Raw genomic sequence first — 23,423 nt, forward strand, 5'->3', positions numbered from 1 at the left:
ATGAGCATCAACCAATCGCATGTAAGATCAGCGAAAATGAGACTGTCGAATGTGGCAGTGGGCATAGTGGTTGTCTCGACCTGTTGGGCGTTGGGTTTGTATGGGTCTCGCCATGGTTTGCAATACTTTAGCAAACGAGAGAAAACTACCAAGCAATCTCGACGTGAAATGATGCGCTCCAACCGCCGCGGTCGCAAGGACGAGCGGCTGAAAGTCAAGAAACAAGAACGAAGTCGAGCACTGGCTGTCGAACGTGAGAACATGACGGAGGAACAGAAGAACGAGCAGCGCGAACGAATTCGCATGCAACGAGTGGAACAATTCGTAAGTGTGCAGCTAAATCGGAGGTTGGTACGTGAAATTTTTGGGCTGATCGGGGCTTTGAGATGCCCGTAGCAAAAGCTGGAGGAAGCTCAGTCGAGTGGCATTCGGGTGGTGGTCGACTTGGCCTTTGCAGCAGACCAAACGACAAGAGTATGATTTGTTGCGTATTAGTTGCAGCAAGTCGTTAGTAGTCTAACACGTCGTGTTTTGCTGTTGAAGGAGCGTCACAGCATATTCAAGCAGCTCGGGTGTGTATATGGATACCTGAAGACTTGTCAGCTGGACAGGTTGATATCGCTACACCTCGCATCTTGCACACCAGAGCTTGCCGTCATCTTCACTCAGCACGGAGTGCCTAGCTGGAAGGTGCTGTACCATGTGCATCTAGCGTTTTAGAAATGTAAAAGTGATTTTTAATACTGATCGCACATGTCGTTTGATAGATGGGAAGACATGAAGAACCGCTGGAGCATCTTTACGACAGTGATAAGCTTGTCTACCTTTCACCAGACTCAGACAATGTGCTTGAGCAACTTGATCCAGCCTACGCCTACGTCGTCGGTGGTATCGTCGATCGTTCTGTTCGCAAGGTGAGGTTGCTTGTCGCTTCCATGACACAACTTTGGCTAACACCGGCGATTCAAACAGGGCGAGACAAAAACGAAGGCGGCTACGCGTGGCATTCGCACTGCGCGACTGCCACTTCAAGAGCACTATGAACAATTGGGGACACGCGTGCGAACTCATATCATGAATCTGGACTCTGTTCTTATTGTGTTGAATGAGGTCGCAAATCATGGAGACTGGGGGCGTGCGTTTGAGCGAGCTGTTCCTACTCGAATCACTCGCAAGAAAGAATCGAAGAAGAAAAAGGACCAAAACTCAGCTGAAAAAGAAGCTTCGTAAGGTAAGGAGCTAATGGATTCAATATAAAAAAAAATATGCATACGTATTTCAATGATCAATCGGGCTCACTCTCCAGTACCCGAAGTCACTCCAGCGATGACACCGGAAACAGCGGCAGATGCGGTAGCTGTAGCTGTGGCTGCAGTATTGGTCCAGTTGATTCCCTGGCCAGCTCGTTGAGCTACAGTCGTGTTGTCCGCATCAATGGACTGGCAGTGAGTGATGGCATATACTAGCTTGTCACGCATGACCTCTCTGCACGAGTAAGCAGGAAGATCGATTGAAAAAAAGCCTGTAAGACATTCAAAATTGTCAGTGATGACGTTATCTAACAGGTTGACAGCTCACATCAAACTTACAAGTGTGGGCAATAGGCAGGTACATGTCGGCACGACCTGTAGCTTTGGGTAACCCTGAGATCTTGAAGTCCTGGGTGAAGTCCGCAGCATGCGTAGGCAACCGTGATCTTCCCCTGCAAATGATGACAACATATTAGAACACTTCACTATCTGGAACAATAGATGGAAACTTACCAGACGAATCGCAGGAATGACGACTTCTGTTCATCCGTGAATTCAGCCAAGACGTCCCAGAAGTATGCGATGTGTGGATCTGTTGCTTGGCAGCCGTCGCCATATATCGTCCGTCGGCGTAGGAGAACTATATCAACAGTGGGTTTACCGCAAATCAGAGTCCGGAGCTCATGCCACGAGAAAATACCAAGCGTTGGTGCCGGTAGGATAGTCCCCACACCACGTGAGATATCACCACACACCGGCGCGAACTCAGTCAGACGATAAGTTTCCACAGCGCTCGCGTATTCCTCTCGATCTCCCCACGTCACATGCAAGTGTTTTCCACCCGGCACTAGCTCCACAGTCTCCCGCGTGCTTGACAATACAGTGAAGTTCGCGTCCACAAGGTCATCAAACATTTCCTCAGTGATACCATGAGCATCCAAGCTGGCAATAGTGTCCACAACCTGGAAACATCCTTGATGAATGGCTTCAATATCGTGGCGCGTCACCCGTTGCCCCACTAGCAGCTTCCATACAGCCGGCGGGAGATTCAGATCAAGTGGCGTTTTAGTTCGCACAGCCACGCCCGCAAGTTTACCGAGAAACTCAGCCATCTGCACACGTCTTGGATGTGTGCGTAAGTGCGAGTTCGGCACGAAGAGCTCACGATTTTCACCTGTACTCATTAATGCGTTGGGGCATGGTCGTAGCACAGGCAGCAATGGCGTGAAAGTCTGTAGTTCGGAACTTAGTTGCGCTAAACATTCGCGGTACAAGCCACCAAAGTCGTCGCCGAACTCGCCCACAAATTGGCACTTGAATGCCCTGTCAGCACCTCGTAACAGCGCCGGTTGCAGTCCATGTAGTTGTTCAAACGTCTGTGCAAACACACTATCTCGCTCACCAACTTCACTTGCAAGAGGATCACCACGCTCCGAAAGCTCAAGGGCTTCATGTGCCCGATGGCGGTCGACCTCAATTTCTGGACGAGCTGCAGCTGGTGCCTGCTGCTCTTTCAAGACGCCAAGCCACCATGCAAGCTTCACGTGTTGGAAGACCACTCCACGAAGTTCCCGTGCTCCTCTCGCTAGAAGAGAGCGTTCGTCGGCAGCCGAGAAATCGATGAAAGCCAGCGATGTCTGTAGCCGACAATTGAAGTTCCGCAATACCAAAAAGCGGCGCTGGAGCGCTTCGAGAGAGACACCCCGCAGAGACTGGAATCGGTGGATCTGCTCTTCTGTTGGGACGAATTCCTCTGGTGTCATGCGGAGAGGATCGCAACTTAGCAAAGCCTCAGCACGTGACTCGCAGATCGCGTTTACCAGCTGCACGAGAGCGCGATCACGTGCTGGAGTAAATACTCGCTGTGAAGCATGAAGGCGATGCAGCTTGGGACCGTATTTGGTTGCCAGTAGACGGCGTCCAGTAACTGAGAATTCGGGTACAGCTGTGAATGCCATACCCCATTTCGTGTCCCCTGTTGACTGTTGTTGCTGCGGAGGTGACTCGTCACCTGTAGACGCTACGTCTTCTGGGGGTCGAACTCCGTCGATATCTTCGTCGATAGGTGGTGGAGGTGGTAGTGAAGTATCTAATCCGTCACGTTCAGACAGCGCTAAGGCCTGCTCATGCAGTAACTGGCGATGTCTTGTGCGACGCGCCATTGTCTCATTTTCTTCACGAACAAGCGATTCGATCGCATGCATATTGGCAAGAATATAATCTGCAGCCTGCTCCGCATCGTCTTCACAATGACGTAAAGCGTAGAGGCACCATTCCATAGGGAACCCCATTTGACTAAGCGCAATGGCCAACTCCATACGGAAGTTCGGTATCGAGCCATCTCCTTCATCACTTACTAAGCCTCCGAGATCTTCTTCTTCTTCTTCGCTGTAGTAGGAATCGTCCCCGCTGGCCAGTCCACTACCCGTTCGAGAGAGTCCTGGCTCCAGTCCTCCATCCTCAACACGATGTCCACCGATCAAATCAATCGAGTCGCGTTGATTGTACAGTGCGAAGGCAGGGTAGAACGTGCCCTCAAGCTTAGGACCAGTACCACCAGGACCAAACGCAACACCGAGATCCTTCCCGTTCAGCGCGTAACTGAGTGTACCGCGACGTAGATCCAGAGTAAGTCGGACAATATCTCCCGTCTTAAACTTGTCACCATATGTACCGCGTTGTTTGCTGCCATTGTGCCAAAGTGCACGATTTCCGATCCAGCCCCAGCCTCGGTTATCCTTGCCTAAGTAGGAGTCCAAGCGAACATCTCGACGACCGATTCCAAGGAAAATATTTGAGCTAGCAGTCACGAAAGAGATGCGCACCTCCCAAATGTGAATTCCCCCGTCGAATCGAGCAACACCGATAGCTGTTTGCCAGCCCTTATCTCTCACCAGTGACAGCCGTGTGTCTCGTGCTTCAAGTTTAAGGTATGGTCCTTTGCGTACACGGTCCACACGACACTGGAAGTTTGACTGCACCGGGAATCGCCACACAAAACTGTCGCCATCAATCGTGACTTCTTGACTTCCACAAACTCCCGTAAATGCTCGAACCTCCGCTTCTCCAGTCGTTGTACATTCACCTTCTGTACTTCCCCCTTGTAAAATCTGCAAGCAGTGGGAACTGGCGGTCTCACTTTGAGGATCCAGACGGACTCGAATACTTGTAGCTAACGGAATGCTAACAAGAGACTCTTGTAGCTCAAGATCGTATGGGTGTGCACTCTCCACTCGGATACAGACATCTTCCGAGATATCTGACAAGAAATTGTCAGCTGAAAGCATGAACTCATCAGGAAGTTGGGCCACAACAGCAGCGTCAGTTGATTCATCGGTTGGCCCGTCGCTAACATTCACGTCGTCCGGTCTCTCTGGATCCATTAGCGCCTTCATCACACCGTAAACTTGACTCAGTGGTTCGAACCACTCAAACGCGCTCATAAGATTGTCGCAGTCAAGTGAATGAAATCTGAAGCTGAAGTTGGCATGTTTAGCTGGTGTTGCGGTCGTAGCTCCAAGATTGGCGAGTAGTTTGCAATCTGCGTTGAAAGATATCGTAGGGTGTAGCTGTTGAGGACGTGATATACTCGAGAAGGCCGTTCCTAGCAGCTGCCCATTCTTACAGAAGAAAATCTCCTGTGTATCAAGTCGTAAGCCACAACCAAAAACATCTCCAGGACTCACAGCACCAACGGGTTCAATCCATCGCCAACGATCCACAGCAGTATCACCAGCACACAGCACTTGACCACTCGCCGGTGCAAACGAATATGACCGTGAGCCGTCTTCACTACCACCCACTAGCACTCCTTCCAGCGGGAATGACGGTGGCGAAAATCCCAGCGCAAGTGAACCTCCCATACTGGAATTCGTACTCCACTCCATCACACCGACTTCGAAGTACACAAGTTCAGCTTTCACCTCGTCTCTCATAGTCATGACGAGAGCTGGCGTGTGTTCAAAGCGGCAGGAATACACTTCCCCTGGTGGGGCGCCCAGACCCTCAACTGCCAGTGCGTCACGATTACTGCTATCTTCAGCGTGATAATCCAGCAGAAACTTGCGCTCTTCTCCGGACAAATGCCGTGTGACTGCCATCTTTGACGAGTGGCTAACCAACATCTCCACGAAAGGTTGTTTGGCAAAGTGGAATCGATATGGTAGACTCAACGCGTTCCCGCTGTCGCGATCCAAGCAAGCAGCAAGTTCTTGTACTCGCTGAGTGTGTTGTTGATCCTCAACAGCGAGCATTAACTCCACGAAAGCTTGTAGTAAAGCATGAAGCGTGAATCCTCCATCTTGATCTTGACTTAATGCCATGATCTTGGAACGACAGTAAAGAAGCGCTTGCTTGTCATACCAGTGCGCGCCACGCTGAATCACAGTAATAAGAGCGCGCACAAGCGACACTGCAGCTTTCCCACTGGACGGTTGATTTTCGCGTAATACTTGTTGAATCAGAGCGAATAATGCAGCAGGTAGTTCCGAACGCAATTGAGTCGACATCCGTTGCTTGTCTTCCTGCTTGCTTGATAGTAACTGCTGATACTGCAGCAAAATCTCAAGGAATACGAGTACGTTGTCCACACTTACAGGAGCACACAACACCAGGTCATCGTCCGAGAGATTAAGAGCAAACGCAGTGCTGGGCTCATTTGCGCTTGCATCGTTTAACGTGACCACTGGAAGAAGTAAACCACAGCTGAAGTCTGAGTCCACAGCCCAAAGAGATGTCTGAACGACTACATCGTCAGCAACAGGAAGCAGCAGCTGTAGCCTGGACGCGTCAGTAGACTGGTTCTTGGTGCTATGGTTACGCTGAGCATCGCTTTCTCCGCCTGCATTCTCCTCATCATTTTCGACCTCAATAGTAGTGAGAAGCTCCACTCCTCCACCTCCAGTGGCAGCTGGAGAATCTGCGCGCCACACGCAGTGGAAACCCTCAACTCGTTTCACGATATCTTCGCGTACGCAGCGTGTGCTAGATACATCTGGAGGTTCAAAAGGATCTTCTTTGCTTCCAGCTATGCAGCCTAAAGACACGTATCCGGACGGTGCAACAGGCCACCAAATCGAGCGAAGCTGCTTGCGTTGGAAATCTGGATCGCTCTCAGAGTTTCTGGGCAGACCTTTCCCAGTGATATCCACTCGTTCAAAACTTACTGGAGGCACCAATAAGCCTTGGTTGTCACCGTCACTGACCAGAAGCATTGGAGCATTCGGAGCACCGTTACTGCATTTAGCAACGTCACCAAGACAAAACCACTTACTAGCTGATGAAGCAGATTCCATCGCTGGTGGTAGTATCGGCCGCCAAATTGTCACCGCGTAATCTGCTGCAGACTTCATCCACCCGTTCTCCGCAGTAGAAGAGAACCGCTTTCGCCATTTGTGACGGTGTTTCAATAGTGGATCAGGCGGGGGGATACTCCACAGACGCTCATAGGTGTCAACCACCACAACCTCCAGACCGCATGAAAGCCGCATTGGGCCTTTCGGGAAACACCCATCAGCTTTGCGCGTTCGAAGAGGCGAGCTGTCCCAACTCGGTGCTGTCATTGGAGTTGCATACGTGCGCGAAAGAATGTGTAGAATCGTCTCAAACGTGATATTCTCTAACGTGTTCAGAGGATCCTGGTCGTTAACGTCTTCTCCTCTAACTTGCTCGTTCTCGACGAGAGATTCGATGAGCCTCGTGATGCCAGTCCACCCTATCTTAGTAGGTTGCTCGGTCACCTGGTCAATTGATCTTTGGAGAGTTGATAAGTTCTGGGACGAACTGAAATTCTTTGCCAACGTCTCTGTAGGGGAGCGCGCCATCATGTCGTGAGCCATACGAGACAGTATCTGCTGGATCTTTCCACTCTTTTTAGCCTTTGGCTGCTGGTGCAACTGATATTCCAATTCGTACGATGAACTTGCGTTAGCCTGCTCAGGTACGCTCAGAATTGATATCAAGGAACGAAGAACCAGAGGATTGGTCAGTTCGCTAAGTGGGGCTTCCTCGGTTTGCGATGCGTGAGTGTACAGCCTCACTATCTGAAGAAGGATCTTGCGCGCATGAATGGCGGCAAGACGCTCGCAGAGTACTTCCTCCTCCACTTCGACTTCAAAAGAATTCATCTGCCGAACTCCTTCATCAAAGCTGCTGTTGCATTCACTCCAGAGTGTCAGATCCGATTTTGGTTGTAACGTATCCATATTCCCCGTGTGTTCCATCTTCTTCGTCTTAACAGGACTTCCATTCCCTCTTGCTGCAAGGCGTGGGGGTACTGGTGGGCGTAACGCACTGGACTCTGTCAGAGCGTAGCTTGGATTCTCGTCGCCAAGGTCCTGTAAATTTTCCAGTGGTTCGCTAGATTGAAGATTCCCATCGTTGAGTACGTCGGCATCAACATATCTGGGAGACAACGTTTTTTCCAGATCAATTTTTCTAGTTGACATAAGTAAGCGCAGTGCATCGCCAAAACTGCCATCGGTCTGACGCAGCGCTTCAGAACACACTGGTTCACTTCGTCCGAGCACCATCGCCAAGTGACGCACGCTTGAAGGATACATGCGCTATAGGGTATTTGAAAGATCACCTGTTAGCGTAATGTGCTAGAACAACATGAAGAATACATTATTCACAATTCCACTTACCGGGTTAGATCCGCGACTTCGTTGAATTGTTGCGAATGCCTCATCCATGTTGCCCGCTGCCACCTGAAGTGCTTCCTCGCACTCAGTAGCACTGACAACAAGGTTTGCTTCTTGAGTCCGGGCAAGTAAACGCAGGGTAAGTACCTGCATCTCCTGGGCTGGGGTGGCATTCTGTATACGAATAACAGATTAGACCTCATAGAAAGGCTCAAAAAACAAACGTGAGTAGCATACCGAACGCGCGGCTAAGCCGGTCTGACCGCTTGAGCGTAAAACTCGAGTCTTGGCAAGTTCGCTCGGAATACCACTCCGCTGTGAAGATGATTCTCGATTTACACTGTCACGGCCCAGAGCAATACGAAGCATTGATCCAACGCCTCCTTGAGGGGATGTGAGGCCTGTGTTCTCGTTTGGTGCAACGCTTTCACGCTGCTGGTAGGACGCAGGAGAAAGAATGGCTGGAGGTATCATACTGGAAAACATGCTTGGAGTAAGGGGCCCCACAGAAGGGGTACCTGGGGCCTGAAGAACCGAGGACCGAGGAGAGGAATACCCACCAGCTCGAGGGGAATCCACAGCAGGATTCGGTGAGAGCAGCGCTCGAGGAACGTCGCTTTCTGCTACAGACGTGATGACACGTAAGCCTTGTGTTACTGCTTGACGGCTTCGGTTATCAGCGGGAACCTCCGTGGGAATAGAACTTCCGCGAATCCCACGATTTTGCAATTCTGCTGGGCTCCTCGGTACGATCTGGGACGTACCAGCCTGTGGTTGCTGGTATTCCTGACCAGGAATTGAGATGTTCAAGTCGCCTGAGTTCTGTGGCGCAGTGACAATATGAGGCGGTGCGTTACGACTTCCAGTGTTTCCACCCGAAGTCCGAACCTGGAACTCATAAGTCACCAATCCACCACGTGATAAGATCAAGGAAATCCGAGATCCCGACGTGATTCGAGTAGTAGATCCGTGGATCCTCACACCATTCACGACAGTACCGTTCTTGCTGAAGTCCTGAAGCTCAAACTGCGTTTCACCTCCTTCAGCTTCACGTCGCAAGCGACGTAAATGGAAATGCCGCCCACTGACACTTCGGTCGTTAACAATAAGATCACAAGCATCAGCAGCGCGACCAACCCTGATGATAGGCGCAGTGAGAGGGAATGGAGTGTAGTCGATCGCTGAACTTCCCGGACCAACCGTATGCTCGTTCTCATTCAGCGGTGGGAGGGGGAGTAAAACACCCCAGGTGCCAAACGGCAGGTCTCCATCAGTAGATCGCTGTTTAGCCCGCCCATTTTCACCGAAACCAGAGCCAGCAAACGAAGGATGAGTCACCTTTCGTCGAGGCGACTGGATGGCATCCATTCCCCAGCTTAGAGCATTTTCACTTCCCAGTTTTTGAACAACTTCGTTGCGCATTTTGGCCTCGTAATAATCCAGTGCAGTGTCGATAACATCCTCTGTATCTAAGAAAACTTTGCGCTGCTTCACACAAATCCATCGTTTCTGAAGTGCAGTTGCAGTTTCTAGTCCTGGTATCTCGGATTTGCTGACCCATGACAGCGAATTCTCTGATGATAGCAACGTGGCCAGGCTTGATATGAGTTGTGAGTCCATACTTATCAGCGTTGGACTGAGAGTCGGGATCTGTTTCAGTAAGGATGATAACGCCTTTGCTGATCTCCACCGTATTTGTTGCTTGTACACCTTGAGTCGGTTCCGCAATACCTCCTGGACGGAGCTGTTTTGCGGCAAATCGATATCACAGTGCGTGGCACACTCCTTATCAACCGTTAAAACCTCGGAAACTATCGACGATAGTGTCGTAATAATGCTGTCAACATCGCCAAACATGTCGACAAGTGCTGGGATGCGCTCCACTACTTGAAGTTTTGATAATGGGAACGACTGGGCTCGTGCATCTGCTGCAATCAAAGGTGAAACCGGACCTTCAGTACTGGAACTAACGACGACCTTGGCCAATAAGTCAGCAGTGCGTGGATCTCTCATAACCCCTGACAGTACACCTAGTCTACTCGAACCCTGGGTGCCATCGTCTTCAATAGTCACGCATCCGCCTTCCCTGAAGCCTTCTACATGCCCACCGACGATACTTACTGCAGCTATAATCGTCGCCAACCCATTCAAGGCGTCCTTTGCCTTTTGCCACAGCATTAAAGACTGTTTGTCTCGACTGGTAGACTCCGATTCATCAGATTGCGTGTTACTCTCCACTGTGTTGTTGACCGGCTCGTCCGTTTCGGGTGACAAAGAAGTCGATTCAGGCTTTCTCAATGCCGTAGCATTCTTCTCTCCGGCAAGACCACCTAGCACTGCTGCTTTAAGATCCGCAATGTTTGCTTGCTGAACGTTAGTGTAATATGCGCAAATGGCATCCAGCAACTCTCCAACCTTGTTTGACTTAGCGAAACCTCGAGTAATGGCGGCGTTGATCGCTACTTTCCACGTTGGATAAAATGTGAGATACCGCAGCAACGCCACAACTTCAGCCGCTTTCGAATCGGCAACGTGAGCCTTTTCCAGCACAACTTGTTGCATGTGCGAAATTCCTGAGTCCTTCGTCACTGTTATTCCCTTCAGACAGCAAGCTGACTGGCACAGTGCTGTGCTCGAGCACTCCAAACCTAGCTCATGCGAGCATAGTCGCGGGCGAAGGAGCATTGGAAGCCCCACCAGTGTCATCAGCATGGACAGAATATCTCCAGAGAATACAGGAGCAGACTGTTGAGATCGGTAGATCGTGTTGAGCGCAGACACGGAGTGGTGTGGGAACACCAGCATTGCTAGTCGAATGCACATCGTTGCCGATGCTAAGTCAGAAGAACTCATTCCGCTGATAATGTGAGCTGTAACCACAGGATTCGCAGCAATAGTGGAGCCAACCTTAGTGTTCGCAGAGCCACATGCAAGGAGCACACTTAGAATTTGGTTCCTGTATAAATGACCGTGAAGATTGTCCAATGTCAGTCCTACTGGTCCAGCCGTTGGTGTAGGTACAGCAAATTTACCTCCGAAGTATTGGAGTAGGCCAACGCATACTCGCTTTAACGAGACGCTTCCACCCAATTCGTGAGTTCCTGTCGTCGTCAAAGCTTCGACAGTGCTAGTATCGCCTTGCAACAGTTTCAGATTTTCCAGCAGAAAGCTGATAAACATTGCCAGCACTGGATTCACACGTCCACTCAAACGATTCGAGATCTTGTCATCTGCATCCTGAAGAGATCGATACATCAGAGCGCGGGCCATTGCCCATCCAGCGGCGTGCAGCTTCACGAGTGGTAGCTTGCGCTGTGGATACCCACGCTTATGTTGGAGTGATGCACGCTTTGGTGCGGCATCGGTGACGTACTTGGAGTCAATCTCTTTCATTAGCGACTCGAAAAGTGCATCTGAGTTTGCCAGACAGCTATTCTCCGGGAGGTCTTTAGCCTGATTCGCATCATCAGGTGTTCCGTCAAGGCCAGGACTGTCGCCTGATCGACCTGTAAGGATGTAAGAGCTGTAAAACCCAGCCGCTATACGAACCACTTCATCGTTTGCCAACGAGTTGGAAGGAACTGGTAGAGGCAAATCTGCAGATGGGAGTGTCCTTGATCCAGCTCCGAGTTGGCCCTTGTTGTTACGTCCAAATACCATTACCCGTCCATTTGCCATCAGAATGAGTGTGTGGTAGCAACCACATGACGCTGTCTTGATCTTTGATGACAGCGGCAGTGGCACGAACTGCGCACTATTCTTGTGTTCTTTGCTTCCGATGCCGAGCTGTCCATAGTCATTCCTTCCCCATGTAATGAGCTTACCTTTCTCACTGATCGTCACAGTGTGATAGTAGCCACAACTTACAGCGACAATCTTCTCATCGCTTTCTCCAAGTGAAGTCTTCACAAGCGTTGGTGCCTTCATATTGCGAGCATGACCAAGGGCCAACTGCCCATAATCGTTTTTACCGAAAGAGTAAACCTCACCGCCACTAGTAACTGCGATTGTATGATACAATCCACACGCGACTTTTGTAACAACCTGGCTTGACAACGCTTCGACCAATTGAGGAGTATGCTGGTGTTGTGTGTGATCAAGACCCAGTTGACCACAGTCGTTCATACCAAACGTGAGTAGCTCACCATTACTTGACACTACTGCACTGTGGTGGTAGCTCACCGCTGCTGTTGTTATATGATACTTTTCTCTCAAGCTGTCGATCATTCGAGGCGTATGACTCTTCGAAATCGTCGAACCAAGCCCTAGTTGACCACGATCATTGTATCCCCAAGAGAAGACAGCGCCATCAGAGGCAACCGCAAGCATGTGCTCGCATCCATTTGCCGCAGCAACCATATTAATAGTGATTCCACTCAATGCGCGAACCGGGGTGGCGATAATCACCCGCTCCTCAAACGTACCGTTGCCACATTGGCCGCTTTTGTTGAGACCGCAAGTGAATACAGTACCGTCTGTCGTCACTACAGCTAGCACTTCATTTCCTCCGGCAATGTCACGAATGCCCTTTGCAGAGAAGAACGGCACGTGCTCCAACTTGCTGGTTGAGTTGCAGTGCCCCAAGCAAAGTTCTCCGTAGTTGTTTTGCCCGCACGAAAATAATTCGCACTCTTCGAAGCTAGCCACACTAAGGAGGCTTTCTGATCTTCCAGTTTGACCTGCTGCCGTGTTTCTGTCTCTCGCTGCATTTGACATTGTAGACTTGCTAAAGACGTCACTTAGTGCTGCGATCTTGTCATTCCACGACCGTCGCGGTGGGCACAGCACCGTGTTTGCAGCTATCTGGTCCTCCTCAGATTCACTGCAAGTATAAACGTTATAAGCACAATCTAGATCACCTCGGTTGTCGTCATAGCACGCAGCACACAGCCTGATGCCGTCATCATCTTGTTGTCCGTAATGTATTCCGGACAGCGGCATCCTCTTGCATTCCTCGCAACTATAGGAAACTGCTGTAGTCTCACTGTACGCCGGCCCATTGTCGCGATCGAATATGCCACAGAATGCAATGTATCCGATATCGATATTGGTGCCAGCCGACGGACAAATCGCTTTCACGATGATATACCGACCAGCAACCGGGTACGCGAGTTGTTTCGAAATTTGCGCGCAGCTTCCGTCCAGTACAACGAATGCAACTGGTAAGCTCTCATCGCGAGGGCAGCATCCATTACTCGGAGGGAACGGCAAAGCAGCGAATTGTTCCGGGGTCATGTTGTCAAATTCCTGAAAGCTTGCAAGCTCAGGAGGAGTACTGGTGACAAATACAACGGCATAACGTAGGGGACTCGAGTAACCTTGTCCAGGGCCTCGGATGTTGACGTAACTAACACACATCGGCGTATCAATCTCATGTTTCAGCACCAGGTTTACGTTTGTTCCCTTTGCGGAGCTGTACACCGTCGTGTCATCAACCAGACAGTTGCAGGCAGCATGAGAACTGCTAAACTCTCCACCGTCACATGAAAGCAGTTGAAGCTGCAAGCTCTTTCCAAGTTGTAGCTCGTTCGATGAAGACATAAGCTGGTTCTGGAGCTTCGTAGCCGGGTAAAATACGTGAGATGGCAACTCAAGACGAGGCTGCGAGTGGAAGTTCACGTCGAAGACTGTTCCATTGCAGAGTGCCGATACTGCAGGATAGAAGGGTTTGTTTAGCGATGCAAGGTTAAACTGGCATACTTCCGGTTCCGAGCGATCGGAGTACAATGTTGCGGTGGCTTTTTCAAAATCAAATAAGACCCCAAGGATGCCCAACTCCAACACCTCCTCTGCGCTCTTCCACTTCACGTCTAACGTCTGTTTCAGCGGCGAATCAAAGGCAGAGAAGTCGTTGTCAACAATACAGAAGCTAAGAGCTGCGCGTCCATTTTTCCCTGCTGTTATCACTCGAATCTCAGCGAAAATGCTTTCATTTTCGAAGCCCTGGCTTGCAACAATAGTCTCGAACTGATCGTCGGACGAGCTGCAGTCTCCTGCACATACAGTTGTTCCGTTCGGCATGAGTTGTAGACGACCTCCCTTGTGTTTTCCATTCCAACTTATAGTCGCTCCGTCAAATGGAGTTGCAACAAGCCCTCTAGTGACGATCGAATTGGAGAATTGGAAATTCGAACTAGCACACCATAGTTTTGGCGGGACGGTAGCCATGAGATTCCAATGCACATCTGCACCACTCACACCAATCGCCGGGAAGTAACCACATCCGGCTAAATCACTTGGCGTTAACGTGGCCACATAGCACCTATTTGCTCCATTGTAGAACTCCAATTGTCGCTCTTCACTATTCAACAGAACTCCAAGCACGTCATTGCGATTCCAGCGGATACCAGCCGATCCAAGCATGCCCCCACTATATCCTTCGCGGTACAGCAGTACGCCACAGAGACTTGCATCACCTGGAATGTACGCGTTAAGATCTGTTGTACCAGGGGTGACGCCAACAAATACAGGGGTATCACCAAGATCACGAATTGATACCTCCCAATACCAACGGCCTCTGTAGAAATTTTTGTCGAACACTGCAAGACCGCCATTGTCCTGGGATACACTCGAGCTTCCTGTACCCAGATCACTTCTATCCAGGCTCTTGTGGGCAATCGTCAGCTTACGGAGATCAGATCCGAGTGTGATATAACGCGAGCAGATAATGTTTGGATACTTGGATCCCGTCGCCGCAGAAAGTATGGTATACTTCTCGGTGCTATCAACATCAGTTGTTGAGTTGTCGGATGCATCATACTGAATAAAAGTCTGCCATCCCTTCCAACTTGTCAAATCTGTTAACAACGAGACCAAATTAGTTCGCTGTAGGTGATCCCAATCTTGTCCTTTGTAGGGAAAGCAGCAAGTCTCCAACACAAGTAACATATCGTTTACTGCAAGATGAATGGAGGCTCCCGCTGTCTTCGTGTCGCTTATCTCACCACTTCCAGCATCGATGAGCTGCTGAACTTGACGAAGATGATCCATTGATGACTCAAGAAGAATAGTCAACAAGTGGAAAAATTCTTGTCCAATGGTATGAGAAAGTTGTTGTCCAGCAAACTCCAGATCAACGAGATAGTGCACTTTGATGGTTGAAATTTGTCCTGACATCTTCCCATGAGTCGTGCGTACACGCTTAAAGGCCGAAGACAACATCGGAATAACGTGGAGCCGCGAGCTGGGGATATTTTCGGTGCACTGAAGCAAACGAACGAACGTTTTGAGACCTTGTAAACGCATTTTTGCGCGCTTCTGGTGTGCAAGCAAGATTTCTCGCATCTGATCTTCTGGATGTCGAGACGGGACTTCAGAATCTCGAGTGGGAACTACCAGGTTAGTGCTTGACTGCTGAATGAACGAGAAAATATCGGCGTGGATCTGCTCATCCTCTTCCTCCATGACTTCAACCGACTTCGTTTCCATCAGTTTATTTAGCTGGCGAGTGAAGCGCTTTTGCTCGGGTTCTTTGTCTGGAGTTGCAGCTGGCTCGGTCTGAGAAGATTTCGCGAAATCTGTCGTTCAATTTTTTTATCGAGTTTATATTAGTTGCATACAGTTGACAAAGCAAAGCTGATGTCTTACCGTAAGTTGTTGCCATAGAAATACCGGGCAGAAGCCTCATTGGCGAAGATGCTGGTGGGGTAAATTGGATTGGCACAGGTGATAACTGTAGTAGAAGAAGAGCTCTGCGGATGATTGGCTCGCATACGGCGTTATATAGTGCCTGTTGTCGTTCCTTTACCCCCATGTCAGGAGAAATGCCGCTAGGAGCCCCTGCCTCACTGCAATACCAGCATTGATAACTCAGCAAAAGCCCAATGAATTGCGGAGCTGGCAATATTCTAGCTTACCTAACAGCTGCAGCCAGTTTCTGCTGTTCTCTCACGATCCTAAACACAAAACAATAATGGCACATTAGAACAAGTCAGAAATTAAGGCAAACCACAAAATACACGTGAGCTTTTACCAGCGACGCAGTTGTAGCGCTGCCTTCCAAGCATCAACCACCGTTTCAGCTAGTGTCCCTTGGTTTGAAATGGGTTCCGTCGTGTAAGAGATATTTGTATGTTTCAAGAGAGCAGCAAAAGTTGCACGGACAGCACGGTCCACTGCCTCAATACTGCCACTCTTTTCTAGTTGCGCCTCCACACTATCTTGTCTCTTTAGCCTCGCTATTCGGAACTGAGGATTTCCACCGCCTGGAGCCGATCCAGGATCCAACGCATTACGCACTTTGTCCAAGAGCTTTTTACCATTGCCGACGTTTTCAATCACCTGTAGAAGGAGGGTTTCGTTCCTACCCACCTCACTCCTTGTCGTATCCGTAGCAGGCCATGTTTCATCCAATCCACCTCGGAATAGAGAAGCTTGCAACCACTTCTCGCTGACAACGCCACCATCCAACTCACCACCGAGTATCAACGTAGCAGCGTAGTGACTCCCCACCCAGACTATCACTTTTTGGAGGTCCTTAAGCCACTCGTGACTGTCTTCAATGGCCTTGTCCGAATACTGAGCACTCGGAAGAGAAGACTCTATAAGCGACTGTGGGGCAAGGGGTAGTCCTACAGTTGCTTCATCTCCTGGAGCAGGTAGTGCATTTTCACTAACAGGATACAAATGTTGCGAGAGAATAGTCCGACTGGGCAGGAAGGAGACTTTCCGAGGCTCATATTCCAATACAGGTCCACTTCCAGCCGTTTGGACTTTCACGAGCAATGTTTCAGTTCCAAACAGCTTTGCAAGGTCCAAAGGAATTGTTACCCGCCGTATTTCCACGTCCTGTGGTAGTTCCTTTACTTTCCGAGACGTGTAACCTTTTGCGTGGACAATCTTGTCCCACAAGTTTTTAAAGATTTGACCATACGTGACGGAAGACCCGGTACTCTGGTTCAACAGACATGTCGAGAGTTCTTTTGACATGGAAGCAAGCGCCGTATCTACGAAGTCAGTTTCAGCATTGCTACCTAAAGCAGTTCGTGTATCCACAGCTACAGTAGTCGGCTGCAAATGACCTTGTTTACTCAGTGTCGCAAGCGCTATGTGAAGTTTTACCGAGAGAGCTTCTAACCGAGGCCAAAATGGGTCCAGTAAACCAGGGAGTGCGTCGCGAACGGAAGGTAGCGAAAACACGCTCAGCAGCATAAATGGCAGCAGTTTTCCCGAAAAACTGCGCTGAATGACAACGGGAAGAAGTTGGTTCTGGTCGTGTTTCATCGTACTGCATTGGTTTAGACACTCCGAGACAAAGTCCACCACCTTAGTGCATACCGATTCAATAATCACCCATCCCCGACTGGTAGAGCACGAACACCAGAATATTGCTGCGCGTAGCATGATGTTGAGACAGTTAAATTCGTGGCTAGTTTCAATAGCATCGAAGCTCTTCATGAGCTTAGTCGTATCTTCAGCACAGCGCTCCATCGCATCCTTCGTCTGCACCCAAAGTGAATCCAATAAAGTACCCATGAAAGTGATCACACTTTCAGAAACAACGTCGTCGGATAAACCATCCACCTTGAAGAGCACGTTAGGGTCGCTTATCAGCTGGAATAGCATCTTTGCCGACGTGAAGCACGGTACAAGCTTTGGAATCAACAGCTTCTGCGCTGGGGTCAACTCCGCTTCAAAGTTAGGTTTGTTTACCATCAGGCGGTTCATGATTTGCAATCGATCCAACAGGGATGGGAACAGCGTGGGGAATCCGTGATAAATTGCCAGGGCGGTTTCCTGCTTTACCGCGTGATAAAACCATAGCACTTCCCCCGACATCGTTGTCTTTGGTACGTAGTCCGCAATCGTGAAGAGCATCTCTCGAATCGAACAAAGAACTCCCCCAGCTTGATTTGCTGCTGCTGGTAAACCTATTTCGGATCCATCCAAACAACTGCGCGCAAACTAAATAATAGTCAAAGCATAAAATGGCAAGATATTAAAAAAAAAAAAAAAAGGCCGGTATATGCCATGCAAAAAAGCACTCGTGTTCGCACCTCGAAGAAGTTTAGCTTGAGCAGTCGTATCGTGACGAGCAACGGATACAAGATGTGAGTTACCTGTGATGCCGAGTTGGATTGTTCATCGAGTACATCAATGCCAAAGAAGCGAGTAGTTACGTCTTCCAGCAGTGCAAACAACGCAGAAAAAGTTGTTTCTTTCGGGTCTATACAGAGCGATCGATATAGACACCGTGACAGTTGAACGGAATCAGCTTCTTCTGCTGGGATATCGTTTCCAGCTAAACGATCAAGATGGGATAGCAAGCATACAGCAGAGTCTAGAGCCTCCGCTGCACATTGCTGTGTTGTTCTGTTGGCCGCTCCACATCTCGCGCGAAGTGCATTGAGTACATTCCCTGCCTTCCCAGTTGTCGACATGTTTTTCGTCATATCAAGATTATACGAACCTGACGTGTTGCCGGAGCACACTTTTCGGACTTTGCTGTAACTAGACACTTCTCCTTTAACACTTTCACGTCCTCCAAAAAGGAACATCTCTCCATCATGAGGGGTAGATGACTCGAAATGAGTCATACTAGGCAAAGCAGTTACAGCACCCTGCTGGAGAAACATATCTGCCGAGCAAAATCCGTCCAGGTCTCCTGCATTCACCTCAACTTGGTTCCACTTTTGCGAATTCACGGGGAAACACCACAAATCACGCAGGAAGGAATTTGTTTGGTTGACGCCTCCAAATACCCAAATGTTGCCAAGGTCTGAGCACATACTGTAGCTCATTCTTCCCTCCGGGACAATCGGCTGAGAATTGCTTCTTGTTAAGCTTCCAGCAGCGTGTTCTAAAGCTCCAATGCTATCATCGTAGCACAAGTGCCAGAGCCGATCAAATGTGTTATATCGCCAGAGATCGGATCGAAGCCTATCATCACGGTCTTGACCGCCGAATATGTAGACGCACTCTCCAATGACAGCAGAGGAGCATCCGATTCGTGGACCAGGATCGAGTGATATCGAACTGGGCAGCCGTGACCAAGCATAATCATCGAGTGATAAGTACCATACGTCTCCAAGAATCTCGTTGTCAACCGACTTGCCACCATACATGAAAACGATGGTGTCAAGACGAACATGGATTGTTGAGGCTGTATGGAATGCACGCGCTTGGGGCATAGCCGTCGCTGCGCCAATTGCAGCTTGAATCAGCGTCCACGACGGTAGCGAGCCGTCTGCATTTTTCAAAGTAGAGCACTTGTACAAATCCATGTGCCGCGACGCCGCACAATCCTTCTCACCACCAAGAATAAGAATTTGATTGTTGTCAATTGCCACAACTTGATGGTGGCAGATTCCAATAGGGAAATCGGTCCATCTTTCCCAGCTCTTTGCTGCAGTGTCATACATCCACACTTGATTCGTTGGCTCAGTTGGCTGGGGTAACGAAGACTCGGTGACGATCATCCCGCCGACAATAAATAACTGATTGCCGACCAAGACGGAAGCGGATCCTTCAAGAGGTGGAGGTTGGAGCATTTTATGTCCGGATAATTGATCTTCAGGGAGCTGAATCACTGCACTTGATGAAGGCATGCGTACTGCACGCGAAACGCTCTCAAAGTCGTGGCCAACGGCAGGATAAGCAAACGGTTGGTGTCCCAGGTTAACTCGGATAATTTCGCCTCGCTCAAGGCTGATACCAGGCATCATACCTGATCGTTTGTCATCCACAGAGCACTTAAATTCGGAGTACGCCACACCCAGGTTCACCCCATTCCGGAAAAATGTCATCTCCTGCGTGGTTAAGTCGAGCAAACATCCAATGATATCACCAGCTCTCCACTTCTCTCCGTATGAGGACGATCCACTGTTCCAACGTCGCTGGCGATTACCATCATAAGACCATGAGTGAGCGTGGTCACCGACTCCTTCTCCCTGGTCAGAGCTTCCCTGAAAGTAGCCATCGATCCATCCAACTTGGATCAAACCACTCGTGACCACTTCTACCTCGTAAAACCATTTCCCTTGGAACAGTGACACGCCTATCGTGGAAATAGAGCCAAAGTTACTCAGACCTTCGATCTCTCCTGAACGGTCGATATCAACACGACCGCACACTGAAATGACACAAGATTGGTCCAGCATAATGGAGTCACCTTCATCATTTTCTCGTTTCCTCTCCACAATCAACGATGTCGTATAGAAACCAGCAGCGACGTCCACACATCGACGAGCATTCTTTTCGGGGCGTACTTTCAGAGGAACTGGAAGTAAAGCATCAGCACTACCGCGATTTCCAAGCTGCCCTTTGTTGTTTCGCCCGAAGACGAATACTTGCCCTTGTTCAGAAAGGAGAACAGTGTGGTAACATCCACACGTTGCTCGAACCATCCTTGTGTTGGCAGACAATGCCACGACATTCAGCACATTCTGATGGACCTTGTTTCCGATTCCTAGCTGCCCGTAGTCGTTACGCCCAAATGAAAACGTTCGGCCGCTAGTGGTAACAATCATCGAGTGGTAGTACCCGCATGCAAGAAAGCAAACCATTTCGTTTGGAACAGACACAAGGGTAGCCATCTTAATCTGACGATTGTGGCCTAAACCCAACTGTCCGTAGTCGTTCTTGCCGCAGGTGTACAGCCCCCCTGCGGCTGTGCAAATGATTGTGTGGTACAATCCGCACGCTACCATGGATACCTCCGTCCCCTCAAGGCTCTTAACAAGCTGCGGAGTCGTCTGGTGCTGTGTGTGGTCGAGTCCAAGCTGACCACAATCGTTCATGCCAAAGGTATAAAGTTCACCCGAGTCCGTGATCACGGCACTGTGGTGATAGCTCACAGAGGCATATCTCAGTTTCTTGTCTTTTAGCGACTCAATGAGCTTTGGGACGTGGATCTTGGTCGTCAGGTTTTCATGGCCCAATTGTCCTCGATCGTTGTAGCCCCACGAATACGCTAGCCCTGAGTCTGTCAGCGCGATCATGTGTTCACATCCGTTGCTCGCAGCAATAAACTTCACTCGCTGGGAACGCAGAGCCTGCACTGGTCGCAGCATCATTACGCGCTCATCAAAGTGTCCTTGACCACACTGCCCGCTTTTGTTGAGCCCACAGGTGAGCACAACTCCACCGTTCGTAAGAACAGCCAGTGTCTCGTTGCCACTAACCACTTGGCGAATGTCGTCCCATCCGCAAAGGGATACACTGGTAAGCTGATGCCGCTCGATATCATCTCCTGTTCCTAATTCTCCATACGAGTTCTGCCCACAACTATAGAGCTCCCCCGAAGCCTCACATTTCCCGTACATGGGCTGCTCTTTAAGCGCGGCCAGTTTACTAATTGACGTTTCTAAATTCACTGAGCTCGTAGGTTGCTGCTTCATAAGCCACAATATCACGAAGAGCATAGTCGCAAGTGAGCCCCGGGCAAGTCCAACCTCCGCCAGAGTCTCGATCGTACGTGCTCCAATGTGAGCGTCTTCTACTGTCGATCCACCGGCTGCAGGATAGGCGAGGTCGCCTAGACAGTCGCTTAAAAGAGTGAATGCTGACGACGCCGACGGTGCGAGGTACATGCTGTCCGAATAGGCTGTCGGTTTCAACGGCTTGAGGTTATCCTTCACCATCTGTAGTGCTTGTTCGTATTGTTCTGGGTTGTTCTTGTGTGTAGCCTTGAGCAGCATGACCACTAGGTCCCAGCCCATTGTCAGGCAGTTCTGCGTCGGTATTGGTAGTGGCGGAGGCGCCACTTTGCTCAGCGACATGGCGTGCGCTCTCGCAGCCAGCAGTCGCTGTTCATGCCGGTGTTTTTCTTTCTTAGTCATCTGGTACAGGACCTGCAAGTTTTTCACGTAGCTGGCCACTCGGGCGTCGAACACTCCAGGCATTGTATCACATGCGTCCCGTTTGGCGTCAGGCCGTGCTGGGCCCCGCCCGTCATGCGTCGGCAGTCCTGCCAGCTGGGAAATGTGCTGGAATAACTCGTCTACCGAGTCCACGGGGTTCATAAGCTCCTTCATCTGCTGTTCTGGACTGCGTGTCTGCAGGCGTCCGGATACTTCGCTCTCTGTCGGTGACAAGAACGTCAGAAAGTATATTCATTTTTTTTATTGTGATTCATTATATTGCCTTCACCTTTTGGGAGATAGCGCAGGGCGGCGCCGAACTCGAGGATCTTGTCCATAGCGTCTTTCGCGTCTTCCGCAACGGTGTCGCCGGCCTTGAGGACGTCACAGAGTGGCACATAAGGTGCTTGCAGTGGACGCAGCTTCGCGCGCTCGCCCGGCGGCTGCGTCACCGCGGCCGGAAGCGAGACCTGCTGCCCCATGACCCCCCACTTCAGAGTGTTGTGTTGCAGAGTGTTGCTAGTGCTGTCTGCTGGTCTTGTGTTGGTTTCCTCCACTTCTCCGCTCAACTCGACCACTGGTCGACGACCAGTGAGCTAAGACCGACCATCCTGCAACCGCTCCAGCGGCAGCGACTCCTCCCGACATTTTGGATCTTGTGTGGGCTACGTAGGCGGTGCATGATGGGCTAAAACAAATGACTTTTGACCAATCATATATCTTATTGAAGCCATTCGTTTACAGGGCAACTTGCTCAAGGTGCCAACAATCCAGACTCTCATGTCATAAGAGTTATGGAGGCTGAAACGCTTCGATGTTCAATCCAATTCTATTCTTTGACCCAGTTTCAGCCTGTTTGGCGAAGGCAGCACTGCTGATGCTATTTGTGTGGAGAAGACTCCACCTTCGTCCACGGCTCTGTATGCTCTCGTCGCCACGTTTTTATGTCGGACTTTAAGACAGTCCGACATCGTGTCCCAGCGTAAGTAGGATCCTAGGGCTAGAGTGAGGCGAGCAGGGCGAAAACACGTAGGCTATCGATATCTATTCATCGCTTTTGGATGGTTCTCGTCACGAGAATCTTGGTTGCGTCGACAGTTCGACAGACATTTACATGTTCCATAACGTTTATATCGAGAAAAAGATCCCTGAGTGTTAAAAGCAGACCGCCTTCAACCAGATACTTCAGGATACCGTCAGCCTGCTCCATCTGCGAATTTTGATCCTGATGTGCTTGGCGGTATTCTTCCAAAGATGATGGCAATACTTATTAAGAACTAAAAACCGACTCACAGATGTAGACAAAAAAACAAAAATGATATTAGCCTCTGAAATAATTTAAATAAGATGTCGCGTTATTTTTTTTGAAATAAAATAAGGGGAATTGCAATCCGGGGCCGGCTCGTTTGGCCAATGAAAACCTCTACAGTTAAAAAAAAGGCGTAAGTAACTCCTAATTAGGCTGGTCCAGACTAATTTTGTCCATTGGAACTGGATTCCCAATCCAGACTAATTGCGACCGTCGGTCCTATTTAGTATGGATTAAACCGTAATTGAGACCCATAATTCCACATCGGCTTCTTGGCTCTCTGTGGACAGCTCATTTTCAAAAGAGCAAGCAGAAGACAACAATACTCGACCATGTATACGTGCAGCGGCTGCGATGGGAATATGTCTAGCGTTTCACATGCATGTGACGTGTGTGCCAACCGCAACCATGTTTTTTGTGGGGT

The 23,423-nt window shown here is 49.7% G+C and overlaps 2 protein-coding genes across 3 annotated transcripts; one reads left to right on the forward strand and one right to left on the reverse strand.

Annotated features, from left to right (window-relative positions):
* Positions 1-8: 8 nt before the first annotated feature.
* On the forward strand, positions 9-1,280 carry PPTG_14781 (hypothetical protein). Its single transcript, XM_008911326.1, has 5 exons — positions 9-324; positions 397-474; positions 544-690; positions 768-914; positions 973-1,280. Exons 1-5 carry the CDS (start codon positions 37-39, stop codon positions 1,228-1,230), a joined length of 918 nt encoding a protein of 305 aa, XP_008909574.1. The 5' UTR covers positions 9-36; the 3' UTR covers positions 1,231-1,280.
* PPTG_14782 lies at positions 1,207-22,562 on the reverse strand. 2 transcript variants are annotated; one of them, XM_008911327.1, is made up of 10 exons: positions 21,980-22,562; positions 17,887-21,911; positions 15,864-17,794; positions 15,748-15,786; positions 15,479-15,678; positions 8,129-15,408; positions 7,895-8,065; positions 1,764-7,813; positions 1,590-1,702; positions 1,207-1,522 (listed from the first exon to the last, which is right to left on the reverse strand). In XM_008911327.1, exons 1-10 carry the CDS (start codon positions 22,170-22,172, stop codon positions 1,296-1,298), a joined length of 20,229 nt encoding a protein of 6,742 aa, XP_008909575.1. In that variant the 5' UTR covers positions 22,173-22,562; the 3' UTR covers positions 1,207-1,295. The 2 variants fall into 2 exon arrangements, with proteins under 2 accessions (XP_008909575.1, XP_008909576.1); XM_008911328.1 differs by having other exon boundaries at positions 15,864-21,911.
* Positions 22,563-23,423: the final 861 nt, after the last annotated feature.

This window comes from Phytophthora parasitica, assembly GCF_000247585.1.
Source record: "Phytophthora parasitica INRA-310 unplaced genomic scaffold supercont2.41, whole genome shotgun sequence".
NCBI classification, from domain to species: Eukaryota; Oomycota; class Peronosporomycetes; order Peronosporales; family Peronosporaceae; genus Phytophthora; species Phytophthora nicotianae.